Source organism: Taeniopygia guttata, chromosome 4A (assembly GCF_048771995.1).
Source record: "Taeniopygia guttata chromosome 4A, bTaeGut7.mat, whole genome shotgun sequence".
Lineage (NCBI taxonomy): Eukaryota > Metazoa > Chordata > Aves > Passeriformes > Estrildidae > Taeniopygia > Taeniopygia guttata.
In genome coordinates, this window is record NC_133029.1 from 17,999,547 (window position 1) to 18,012,413 (window position 12,867).

At 56.5% G+C, this 12,867-nt stretch overlaps 1 protein-coding gene and 1 long non-coding RNA gene across 2 annotated transcripts in view; one reads left to right on the forward strand and one right to left on the reverse strand.

Annotated features, from left to right (window-relative positions):
- Window positions 1-1,531: 1,531 nt before the first annotated feature.
- Window positions 1,532-3,913, reverse strand: LOC140684180 (uncharacterized). Its single transcript, XR_012056059.1, has 2 exons — window positions 3,786-3,913; window positions 1,532-1,891 (listed from the first exon to the last, which is right to left on the reverse strand). It is a non-coding gene; the product is annotated as an uncharacterized lncRNA (long non-coding RNA).
- Window positions 3,438-12,867, forward strand: part of LOC100144431 (gamma-aminobutyric acid receptor subunit gamma-4) — a 37,166-nt gene continuing 27,736 nt past the window's right edge. The window contains exons 1-3 of the mRNA XM_030272317.4: window positions 3,438-3,729; window positions 9,029-9,177; window positions 9,377-9,444. Of these exons, the coding sequence (XP_030128177.1) occupies window positions 3,674-3,729; window positions 9,029-9,177; window positions 9,377-9,444 (273 nt within the window). The 5' untranslated portion in view covers window positions 3,438-3,673. The remainder of the gene's footprint in view (window positions 3,730-9,028; window positions 9,178-9,376; window positions 9,445-12,867) is intronic.

Here is a 12,867-nt window from a genome sequence, read left to right on the forward strand (position 1 = left end):
AGGGACTGCCTGCAATGGAAGGAAGTAGAGACTTCTTCAGGCCTGGCACAGCAGCAGAGGATGAAGGTAAAGTTCTCGCTCCCGTCAACGCTCTCAGCACCCCCGGGACAGCTTGCACCAGCTCCTGCTACGGCCTGGGCTGTCCTCCCACACCCTTCACTCTCCTTGGAAAATATTCACGTCACATTTGTTCAGGCTCCAAACACATTTTTTTAATCTGTCAGCACTGCAAGTTCACTCCAGCACCTAAAAACCGAACTGTGCCCTGTCTGCTTCATCTATCATTGCTGTCCATAAAGGTGGGGAGGCAGAGCCCAGCTGAAGCTGTTATTGATGTCATGTGAGCCCAGATACAGCATCTGCTGCTGTGCCTGGCAAGCCTGAAAAAGACGACACCAGGGTTATGTTGAACAAATGCCCTGGTAGAGTAAACAAATGTTTCTCCTGTGCAGGACATACCCCAAGTCAGAGAACAGGGTCAAGCCTTATGCAGGGTTTCCATCCTCCAAGGTTTGCAGAGGGATCCTCAGATGTCCTTCCCCACCTCATGCCGGTCTGTCAGAGTGCTCATCCTCATGGGTGCTGCTGCAGGAGAGCGACCAGCCCTGCCCTGTGCCCGTCCCTGGCCGTGGGGACAGGGCTTGGCCTGACCTGTGCTGCCCGCAGGGCACGCGCTGGCTTGGGGACAGCTCAAGGAGCAGTTCACTGCCAGGAGGACAGAGGACATCAAGGACAGTGGCTCTAGCTGTGCTCTGTCCTCAGCCAGATGACGTGGAGAGTGAGGGAGGAGGGGAAGGCGAGTTCACCTCCATGCAGCCCTTCAGAGCAGTCTGCTGCATGGCCCTGGCACTGCTGCCTGCCAGCCCTGGCAGCTCCTTGTCCCGGAGTGCCCAGCTCTGCCAGCAGTGCTCTCAGACCTGACCTGCTCCTGCAGAGCCCCGTGGGACCTGCCCTGCCTGGGGTCCTCCTTCTGCTGCAGGTGCTTCTCCACCCTTGAGAGAGACAGATCTGTCTGAGGGAGATGGTGCAAGTGCCAAGAGCTTTCTCAGAAACAAGCTCCTGAGCACCTTGGGGTAATAATTTTCCCCACTTGTATCAGTTTTCCCTCTGATGTAGCCTGGAAGAAGAGCAGTCTCCTGAGGCAAGCAGTGACCAGCACTCTGCATGGGCAAGAGGTGGCAGAGCTTTGCCTCCTGCCTTCCCCTGCTGCTCCAGCCTGAGCCCCAAACACACCCCCAGTGCAGGAGCAGGCAGCACACACCCCAGAAAGGGGCTCTGAGAGAGCACTGAGGGGTTTGGAAAGGGCTGCAGATGTGCCCAGGCTCATCCCTCCGAGAGCTCTGCCATCCTTGCAAGGTTTGGGATCCTTGGGCCAGGGCTGGAATTGCCTCCTTGTCTCCCAGAGCTAAATCCTGCAGTGAGGGCTGCACAACCAAACCCTCATTTGCTGTGGCAGCTTGGCCCCCCAGGCTCTGGGCTCATGAGGACTCTGTAAATAATAGGTTTTATTAGTTTGCCAGTTAAACTGAAATACCAGAAGGGATAAAAAACATCTTGAATAAAACATTGCATCTCCTGTTTAAGTTTCGAATCCCATGACAGTAGACCTCAAAACAAATGTCTCTTCGAAGTGGAAAATAGGGCCTGCTCCCTCCCAAAACATAAGAGCAGGACATTTTGTCCTTCTCAGCATCTGGACTGAGGGTGGTTTTCCTGGTCAGAACCAATCACGGTGAATTTGAAATGGATTTCTCCCCAGCTGAGCCTGCGCTGCTGACAAATAAGGTGTTTGCTTGAAAAGCAGTGCCCTTGCTCTCCAACACCATCAACAGGCTTCATTCTTGTCCTTGGTTCCAGGGAAAGAATCAGCACCAGTTACTAAATGAAACCCCTGGAAAGGAAGAAGACCAGAGAGGAGAATTGCTTGGAAGCTCCTGGTGCACACAATCTGCCTGGGAGGTGTCCCCAGAACAGCAGAATGAGGGGATGCTGTGATTGCCTAACATTTCCCAGCCCATCTCCACTGCTCCGAGCACAGCCCTCCCCAGACCGCTCAGTCCTCAAGCAGCAGAACGGGGCAGTCCAAAGCAATCAGTCCTGTGAATTTCCCCACATACCACTTCACATCCTGCGTCTTGAGGGGGAGCTGAGAGCACATATATGAACCCCTGGATTTTCTGTGATCTGCTCCCGACCAGAATCCTTGACAGCTACATCTTCCCTGCAGCTATTCTTGCACCTTTCCCAACTTCAGCTTCATCTGGATCCCTGAAAAACTTCTGGAACAATCCATGGCTTTGAAGCTTAAAGAGCTCTTTCCACCTTCACTACTGCTTTGATATTCATTATTTACTCTTTTGACACGTGTTTCCTGTAAACTCTGCCATCCAGAGCTGGCTTCTTCACCTGAAGTAAAGGCAACATCATCTGTAGCTGCTTCATTCCAGAGAAATGCCATCTCAGGGCCCTGATGGCTGCAGCTGCCTCTTGTGGCTTTGGGGCCGCTCAGATCTCACGCTCGAGGGTTTAAAGTGATCATTGCAGCAATCAGCAAGGGAGACAACCTCGGAAAACCACCCAGGTGTGCTGCTGTTACTGCTGCTTGTGCTCCTGTGGCATCTCCATTGCCACCCGGACTGCTCCTGGACTGCTCCTGGCTGCCAGGCACTGCGTGTGCCCAGGAACGGGCATCTCCCACCTGAGCAAACAGGCAGCAGCAGCACAGCGCTGCAGATGGGGAGCAGAGCAGTGATTTTCTCCCTGCCCGTGTGACAGGAGTGAGAGGAGAGAGCTCTCAGTAAACAGGATGGTCCCGCTCCAGCCCAGAGGAGCTGGATTTGCCATCAGAATTACCAGAGCTCCGGGAGATGCAGGGCCAGGCCTCTCTGGGGGCCAGCTGCTGCACCTCAGCCTGTAACTAAATAAGGCACAATTCTTGGTACCTCGTGTAGGTCTGACAAACTTTGTTCTGAGCGGCTCTCACCCAAAGCTCTCCAGGAAGGAATCTGCTACTCCTGTTTGCCACTCGGATGTCAGTGAAGAAATGCCCGAGTGCAGCTTGGAAAAGCCTGAAGGCAAAGAGAGACAGGCTGGGAGCTGTCCCACAGCTGCTCCCCACGCACCCTCCCGGCTCTTTTTGTGGGCAGCAGCCCCAACAGGTGGGAAAGGACCCTCTCCGGGCTGCATCTCGCTGGCAGCTCAGCTCAGCCCAGCGGGGCCTGATGCTTTGCGTAATTTAGCAATAATTACCCACTCTTTCTTTTTTTAGACAAACACCCCAACTGTTGTGCATGGGTAGGGAAGAGAAAAAAAAAAAAAAAAAAAAAGACGAGTATTAAGAGAAATCCAACGCCTTGTTCCGCAGAGGGGGAGCGAGAGCTGCTGGCAGCAGCTGACGATGCTCGCTCCGCGGCAGCGCGGCTCCGGCAGATGCGCGGGTGCCTCCCGCGCCCCCCGGCGCTCAGCCCGGGCTGCGGGGGAGGCCGGCCCTGCGCGGGGAGGCAGGAGCGGCTGCGGCCCCTCCCCGCCGCGGCCCGGAGAAGAGATGCCCAAGTTTGCGGAGCGCGGCGGGGCCGGAGCGCGGCGCGGCGGGCAGCGGGGGGGCCCGGGGGCCGCCCCCGGCCCGGCCCCGCGCTGAGCCCCGCCGGGGCCCGCACGGCCTCGCCTCGCAGACATGCCCGGGACGGTGCTGCTGCTCTGCCTGGCCCTCGGGCCGGTCCTGCGCGCCAGGTGAGTCCCCCCACCACCCCCGCCGACCGGGACGCCCCCTCCCCGCCTCAGTTTACCCGTCGGGGCAATGGGAGGGGAGCGGGTTGGAGTCGCAGCGCATCTCTCCACGCTCGCCAGCCCGGCTGAGCGGGGATTTGGCACCTCCGTGCCCGCGGCTGCTCCTTCCAGCGGGTCCCGTCGCGCCTGCATGTCCTCTGCACCCCGGGCTCCCTCCCCGCAAGCCGGAATGGAGAGGACATCCCGTTTTCCCCCTGCCATCGCCCCCTGGCTAATGCTGCCGGGGACCGAGCCCCTCCCGGGGGTGCCCGGAGCAGGACCGGAGGGAGCTCGGCACCTCCGGGGAGCCCCGTCCATCCGCGGGGCGTTTCCACGTGCAGCCGGGCTGGCTGGGAAGGAGCTTGCGTCCCCTTCCCTGCGCTCCATCCCGGGCCCCCCAAGCCCCCGCAGGGTGTGCAGCCCGGCAGCGGGAGGGCAACGCGGGCTCCTGCCCTGCCCTGCTCTACAGGTTGGCCGCAGGTCGCGGCTCTGGGTGCCGGTGCCAGCCCGGTGCCAGCCCGGTGCCAGCCCGGTGCCAGCCCGGTGCCCCCGGCGGAGGCAGGGGCGGGCAGGTGGCGGTGCTCTCCCAGGACCAGCCGTTCGTAGCGCTTTTCTGTAAACAGCGATGAAAGGGCCCACGCACAAGGGGGCTTCAAGTTTCTTTTTGCTTTTTTTTTCTTTTCCTTTTTTTATTTTTTTACAATTCCTAGCCCCGCTGATGAGTTTAATGGCTAGATGGGGAAAGAACATGTTGTCAGCAGATTGTTACCCCCGGGGCTTGGGGGAAGAGGGATTTTACTGGCTGAAGCTAATTGGCAGAATAAGCCGCCTTAAAGCCGATCAAATCCCATTACAGATGCAGTCGGGGACAGGGAGCATGAATCCTGCTACTAATGGTCTGCCCTGCCAATGCTTCCCGAGCCCGGCGGTGGGCACAAAGTCCGTCCCTGCCATGGTCCTGACTGGCTTGGCTTTCCCAGGGTCGACGAGCAAGAGCTGCCCCACTGCTTGTGCCCTGACACAAAACCTCCCGGGAGGAGATCCGTGCAGGTGCCAGGGGGCATTGGAGGGCTGAGGGGGGGATGGATCCGTGCAGGTGCCAGGGGGCATTGGAGGGCTGAGGGGGGGATGGATCCGTGCTGGTCCCGGTTCCTGTGCCCCACGGTCCCTGCGGTGCATTGCCACGAGCCCTGCATTTCGAGAGGGTGACTTGTAAGCTGCAAGATCACATGGAGGAGTAATTAAATCATGTATTCACATACCCTTGAGCAGGAATGTTCGCCCCGTAGCTGACCTGGCCTCTCTTCTGCCCAGTGCCTCAAGTCTGCCTCTACCCTGAGCCCTGCTTTGCCAGGAGCAGTGGCTGTGGATGTTGGGGGGTGGGCACGATGGAGTGGGAGAGGAATCCTGTGAGAGGAGAAAAAAGAGCAAGTTATATCAGGGTCTTGCTCTGCAGTTGCTACATTTTTCCTGGATGCAGTTGTGGAGGGTGAATCTCCTCTTCCCTTTTCCTCACGGTGGGTGCTGCGGTGGGGAGCTCTGTGAACAGAGCTGTGTCTGTGAGCTCTTCTCCCAGTACAAGCAGCAAGACCCTTCCCCTGGCACTGGAGCGGGCTGGATGCCTTTTGCCAGGTGATCCAGCACTCCCCAGAGGGTGTCCCAGCACAGAGACTCCTTCACCAGCCTTTCCCAGGGCACTGCCTCGGCTGGGACCAGGGCAGCCAGTTCTGAGCCCCGAAGGCAGGATCCCTGCACAGCATCACACCAGAGGCTGGGCTTGGCAGGTGCTTGAAACCAGACCACCGGGGCTTCATGGAATTGTTGTCAGAGGCAGGAAGACACGTGAAATGGGTAGGGGGCAGTTAGAGCCCCCCATCCTTAAATCCTCTGCCTGCATCTAATTCAGAGTCATCTGCCTCGGCACCCCAGTGCCTACAACCCTAGGGGGCATTGGGATGGGTGACTAGAAGGACACATTAGCATGTGGTAATTAGAATTGACCACAGCTTTTCAACCAAGGGAAATGTTATTCCTGCATTTTGCTGCTCCCTTTTCCTTGGGAGCAGGGAAGGCTTTCAGCTGTGTTTGCAGCAGGGCTGGATACAGCCTGGGGATGGATCTGCATCTGTGCTGGGAGGGTCCTGCCTCGGGGCCACCACCAGCAGCGAGTAACAGTGGCTGTGCATCCCAGCCAAGCACCGCCAGCTGCCCCTGCAGGCAGGAGCAGAAGTGTCTTCAAGGGTTTGTGGCTCTTGTTGCTCATCCCCTCCTCCTGCCAAGGGAACACCTTGGCAGACAGCTTGGGCACTGGGGGAGGGAGGCAGGCACCAGCTCTTCAGGTGACTTTCCCCAGCAGGGTGTGTTGGGTGCCTCAGCCAAACAGGTGTCTGCTTGAGTAAGAGGGAATTAGGGAGCAGAGGCACGGCTCTGTCCTGCTGGAATGCCACGGGCTGCCCAGGGAGAATTGTCCAACCTCATCCATACATGTGAGCACATCTGAAAGGACACCTCCCTGCCGTGCCAGCCTCCTGCTCGGGGCACCAGCAGGAGCTGCCATGGCCCCAGTCTTCTGTCAAGACCAGGAATTTCCTTGCAACACCCCCAGTTCTGCCCTGCTGTCACCCCCTGCCCACCTCCTGCCCACACCGTGGCTGTGTCCCAGCCCCATGGCCCTGCTCTGAGGAGGGTGTTCTGGCATCTCGACATGCAGAGGTGAGGAAACACGGCTCTGCCTTTCCCCCTGGCTGCACAGAGACATATGAGAGCTGGCTGTCCCCTGTCACCAAGCCAGCCACTCTGTGCCTGGAGACGGAGCTGCCAGGCCAGCGAGTGCTCCCAGCACGGTGGGGATCTCTGCAGGTCTGCAGTGTGACATTTCCATTAGCAGCTGGAGGGGGCATGCACAAGTCACCTTAACACCTCTGCTCTGCAATAGATCTCGGGCTCTTTTCTTCTCTGTTTAAAGTGGGGCCACCAAGAAGAGAGACCAAGGAGGAGGTAGTGGCTTGCATGGGGTGGCATGAGAGTTGCACTCTTGAGCAGCAAGGGCTGATGTGTGTTTGTGTGTGCACAGGCACTCAGAAAAAGCATATTTTTTTCAGCAAAAGCTGGCTTGCTTATGCTAAGATGGTTTAGTATGGTTTAGTCGACTGGGATTAGCTGCATTAGCAAAAAGCATATTTTTGGTGGTGTCCCTGCTTCTGTAATAGGGATGTGACTCCCTGGAAATGCTACCCCAAGCCTTGGTGTGTTAATCAGTAACACTAAATGTGGGGAAATCAGAAGTCTGAGCAGGGTTAGCTCAGACAGGGTTTGCTCAGCCCCTAAAGGGATGTTTCAGACTCTGCCGTAGCCTGACAGTTTCTCAGAGGACCAGGGTTTTTGGCAGGGCAGGGGGATGTGCAGAGTTCAGTGCCGGCAGGTGACTTCAAGTACGGTCAGGGGAACACGGAGAGAACATCTCGGTGTAGCTGCTCTCACTTTGCCCGAGGCAGCCTCCATCACCCAAAGCTCTGGCAGCGAGGGAAAGCGGTTCAGATTGCTCGTTGGATTGCTGGTTGGATTGCTGTCCCTCGCCCTGAGCTGCGCTGTGGGCACCAGTCCCTCCTTGTTCCTGGCAGGAGCGGGGCCAGCCCCCACTTTGAGCCCTGTGCCCCTCTGGGGTGGGCTTCTGGCGGTGCCCTGTGCCCGCTGCAGCGGCTGGTGCTGCGGAGCCCGGCGAGAGCGCTGCGGGATGGGGCAGCGCATCCCGGGATGGGGCAGCGCATCCCGAGAGCGCTGCGGGATGGGGCAGAGCACCCCAAGAGCGCTGCGGGATGGGGCAGCGCACCCCGGGATGGGGCAGTGCATCCCGAGAGCGCTGCGGGATGGGGCAGAGCACCCCAAGAGCGCTGCGGGATGGGGCAGCGCTGCGGGATGGGGCAGCGCATCCCGGGATGGGACAGAGCATCCCGAGAGCGCTGCGGGATGGGGCAGAGCATCCCGGGATGGGGCAGAGCATCCCGGCAGCGCTGCTTGGCGCTCGCTCCCGCAGCGGGGTTAGCGGCGCAGCGCATCAGACGGAGCGATGCTCTGATGGAGCAGCGCCTGACAAATCGCAGCGTGTCAATTGAATGCTTTTTGGCCCCCTCCGAGTGCCTCCCCCGGCGCTGGAGGGAGATGGGGATGCGGAGGCTCCAGCTGGGAAGGGTCAGCACGGTGACAGCTCCCGCCGACAGACCCTCCCTGTCGCTGGAGAGGTGACACGCTGGCACGGCAGGCGTCGAGGGGCTGTGCCGGCAGTGGGAGCAGCTCTCCCACATATGGCTGTGGCATTCCGGGGACAGCCTTGTGAATGAGCTGCCCAGAGCCGCGGCAGGTGGTTAGAATTCCCCGGGTGACCATGTGGACCTAATCTAATTAGACGGTTTAGGAAAACTCCCCTAGGAAAAGGGAGGAGTGCGAAAGGTTTAGAGAGGGCAGGTTTGAAAGGCAGAGAGAGAAGCTGTTGCTAAGTGGATCATGTCCAAAGGAGGATGGATACGAGCTTCCCTTGCCTGGTTGGAACTGGGAGATTGGGAAGATGGGACATCCTTCAATGGGAGCTCACACCACGGGCTGGGGAGGAAGGGTTGGCCGAGTGCAGGGAATGGGTTGTGGCAGGTCTTGGCCTGGAGGCAGAGGAGTTTGCATAAGGCTTTAATTTCCAGGGATCTGTGCAGGGCAGATGGCTGGCTTCCTGTCATGCCAGACGTGCAGGATGCCTGCACAGTAGATTAGGAACTCTTTTCTCTGAAATGCATTTATTGCAAATGTCTTGCTCCCCAAAAACAGTTTGTCACTGTCTCTTTCCTCAGAGGAAGCCTGCTTCAGGTGTCAGCAGCAGGCAGAGTAGTGGAGGTATTTGAGGTTAACAGGCAGCTCTGGCAGCAGGAGCTGCTGGGTGGGATGAGCAGGAAAGCAGGGACTGCCTCCCACACCTCAGGGATGAGCAGTGTGCCTCCAAAGGGAGCTAAGGAGGAGGTGAAGCACTCCATGCTAGTCTTTCCCACTGGTGGCAAGGCCCCTGCATGTCTGGAGATCCTGAAGTGAGCAAAGGTGACAGGTGAGTTGTGTCTTCTTAGCAGTGCGGCTGAGAGGAGATCCCTGAGCTCCTCATGCTCTGCCTTGTAGCTGCGCTGCATCCTCCTCCTTTGGTATCTCTGAAACACAACTGTGCCCCCGCTCCCAGGGAGTGCCAGAGAGCTGCCACAGCCACGTCCTGCCCTTTGTCTCTCCTCTCCAGGTGTGAGAGCACAGAGGAGTACGATTACGATTACCTCAGCATCAATAAAACCTGGGTCCTCACACCCAAGGCACAGGAGACCGATGCCACGCAGATCCTCAACTCGCTGCTCAAGAACTATGACAACAAGCTGAGGCCTGACATTGGCAGTAAGTGTCCCCTGAAGCTCCCTGTGGCCACAGGCGGTGACCTGGCCTGGCCATGTCCTGTGTTTTCAGGCTTTGGTGCCTGCTGGGGGTGGGATTTTTGTTGCAGTAGAGCCACGCTCATCCCAGACATTCCCCTCATCTTCATCCCTCTGCCAATGCTCCTGGCCCAGCTGATGGTGCCTTTTTCTTGTCTTCCCAGTCAAGCCCACCTTCATCGATGTGGACATCTACGTGAACAGCATCGGGCCGGTGTCTGTCATCCAGATGGTGAGTGCTGCTGGCTGCAGGGCACGCTGTCCCCTCCCGGCCCAGCGCCGTGCCACTCGTGTCACCCTGCCTGCGCCTGCTGGGAGGGTGCTGTTGGCATGAGTGGAGTTTCCTTGCCCTTGGTGAGAGGTGCTCTGGCCTGCTGGGAGCTGCAAAAAGACCTGAGCACCATCCCTGGTGAGGAGCGAGGTTCTCGAGTGCCCTGGGTGAGCTCACGGCCCCTCTGCTGTGGGGTGATGCTGCTCTTCGCTCTCTGCTGGCAAAGGGGGGCAGACACTTCTGCCTGCTGGCTTTGCATCTCCTCCTGGCGAGTGTGTGGGCACCAGGGCACTTAGGACAAGGGCAGCGTGAGGAGGACTGAGAGAGGCACCTGGAGATGGTTTCCATGGCAGTGTGAAACTCGGGTGCCCAGGCCTGGCCTGTAGTGCTGAGCAAGGCGAAAGCAGGGGGGCTTCAGCTCCAACCTTTCTTCTTCATAGTGCAGCACCTTCGAGAGATGCCTCCAGGACTGTGACAATTTCTTCTCATGGCTCAGGACCCAGTAGTACCAATCTGTACCAAGAGCTGTGAAAACACTTAACAGACACTTTGATCAGGAGAGCAACTGTTGACTGTTTAATTTTCACAGGAAACTTCCTTTATTATTATTATTATTATTTTCCCTGCAGAGTCATCTTTTTTCACTTTTCTAGCAAGGAACAAACCTGACTGCTGTCAGGTTTTGAAAGACTTCTCCAGCCCACTGGGCAGTGAGATCAAGGGAACAAAGGCAAGATACAGCCTGGACAATTTGGGGTTTTTATGGTGTTTTTTTGGGGTTTTTTTTTGTTTTTTTGGGGTTTTTTTTGTTTGGGTTTGTTTTGGGTTTTTTGTTTGTTTGTTTGTGGTTGTTTGTTTGTTTTTGTTTTTTGGGTTTTTTGTTTGGGTTTTTTGTGGGTTTTTTGGGGGGTTTTTTTGGGTTTTTTGTGGGGTTTTTTTTTTTGTTGTTTATTTTTTTGGTTTTTTTTTTTTTTTGTTTTGTTTTGTTTTGTTTTGTTTTCCCCAATGCAAAACAGAGCAGGAACAAAAACAGCCTCCCTAAACTGGGAAAAAAAAAAAAAAAAAAAAAACCAAAAAAAAACCACCAGAAAAACCCAAGTTCTCAGAACGGGCAAGTTATTTTTACTTTCCCAAGTACAAAATTTCCAAGGAACAAACCCCTGTGGGGATGGAGGGGTGGTACAGTAGCTGAGGTACCAGTTCCACTCCAAGGAGCATTTTGAAGCAGCCCTTCTGGCCAGCCACCAGGACGTGGTGGATGTGCCCCCAGGCAGCTCCTGCTCAGGAGCCACCAGATGGGCACCGTGAGGGCACCATCAGGAGCCCAGCAGGGATGGCCTCGAGGCTCAGAGTTTCCTTGCATTGCTCCAGCATGCCTGGCCTCGAGGAGAAGAGCCACAGCCCGAGCTGTGTGGATGTCACCCCCTGCCACCTGAGGCCAAAGTGACCCAGGAGCAGCAGCGCAGGGGCTGGGTGTGCTCACCCTCCAGGTGAGCCTGCAGGGAGAGCACAAGGGTCCTGTTACAGCTGGCTGCTCCACCCGCTTTGCACTGCCCAAGGATGGGCTAAGAGACCCACACAAAACCCAGAGCATCCTTCAGAATAAAGGATCCTTTGTCATCCTCCTCATCCTTCTCTTTCCCTCCTCCCAGCACCCTTTTGCAGCCCTGCTGGAGGCTCTGCTCCCCTCACTCTCACAGGAGCCCTGCAGAGCCATGCAGGTGCTGGCAGCAGAGAGTGGCTTCTAAAATCCAGTCTACATCCAGAGTTCATCTTTCCTCCTAAACAGGGATACTGCTGCTAGGCTGGTTTCCTAAGAAACACAGCTTATGCCATGGTGATGGGGATGTGAGAACGTACGTACGTCCATCCCAGCCTCTCAGGATTTTGGATCTGCTGGGCTAGCACCAGCCATAAATGGCTGCAGGTACAGGAGCTTCAAGCACATTCAGTATCTCTGGTATTTTTGGGAAAACAAGATGCCAGGCAGTGACAACAGCCACCCCCACCAAGGGGAAAAGCTGTTGTGTGAACTCAGCCCTTACTAGAGACCAGGAAATCATGTAGGGGAGCTCAACCCATGTCTTTAGCTCTTTCTAAGAGTCAGCAGAAGCTTTTTCTCTTTGTGAAATGGGGCTCCACAAGTGCACAGGACCCCTGGGGCGGCTGGCACTTGGGAGCTGCCAGCACCTGCAGGGCTGTGCTGGGGCAGCTGCTGCCATGGGGCTGATCCAGCCCTCTGCAGCCCTCCCACCTGAGGAAGGGATTGCTGTTTGTGGGAACGGCCAGGAGCTGCTCGGGCAGGGAGGAAACTCCTGGTGTGGACAGCTTTGAGGGGTTTTGTTGCATCAGTCACAACTGGCTGTGCTGTCCCTCTGAAGTGCCTTGGTGCTGCCAGTCCAGGGGTTCCTGCAGGGTCCCAGCAGTCACCTGTGATGTTGAGACTCCTCCATATGACACCCAGGTAGACTCTCCAGGGATAACTCTCCTTCCTTGTTCCCTTAAGTAACTTCTTAATCTTAAACCTGTGATGCCCTTGAACTTTGAAACCTTTTCCCATGAGATTGAGGTAATATTAAAAGTACTGAGGACAGCTAGATCCAGGTCTCAAAGCTTCAGATTTCTGCTGTCTGTACCCTGTATACTTCCCCTGCTCCTGGGACAGGCTGCATCCTGCTCCGTGGCCTCCTGAAGCAAGAGGAAAGGGCAGTGGCAAAGCTGCCACAGTGTCACCTCTAGACTTGGCTGCTTCACCCAGTTGTTGGTGTTTGTTTGCTCTTCCATGCTGCTGAAGTGAATTAAGTCATTCTGTGGGTCGTGCCAGCCCCTTGCACACGATGGATGGTCTTTGGTGGGACATGCCATTCCAACTCTGTCCCTGTTGATACAGCTTCTCCCAGCCTGAGAACCTCTGCCCTCTCCCAGCTGCCAGGCCCATCCCACGTGCCCCATCTTGCCTTTTTCCCATACACAACCTGAGGAAATGCACATTTGCAAGGGAAGGGAGTTAGAATTTGTCTCAGAGCTAGATCTCTCTTGAGCCCGTGGTGACATTTCACTCTGCCACAGACACAGAGGCTTGTGTAGGCTGGAAGGTCCACTGGAGGGGAAATGTCCCATTGATCTCTTTTAGGTGCATTGCCATGACAGTGCCTTACGTAAATATAGGCTGTGTAGAAGACAAAAAACCAAAGTTCTGCTTTTAAGAGACACAGCAGCACTACTATGGTTGTTAGCTTGGACCACTGTGGCCTATAAATCTGCAGCTGGAGGCTGCAGCACGGCCTGACATGCTGCTGGAGTAGAAGGCTCCAACTTCAGCTGTCTGGTTTAAATCCTGGTCTCCTGTGAGCCCCTGCTTGCCCTCAAAGGGTTAATGTCTCA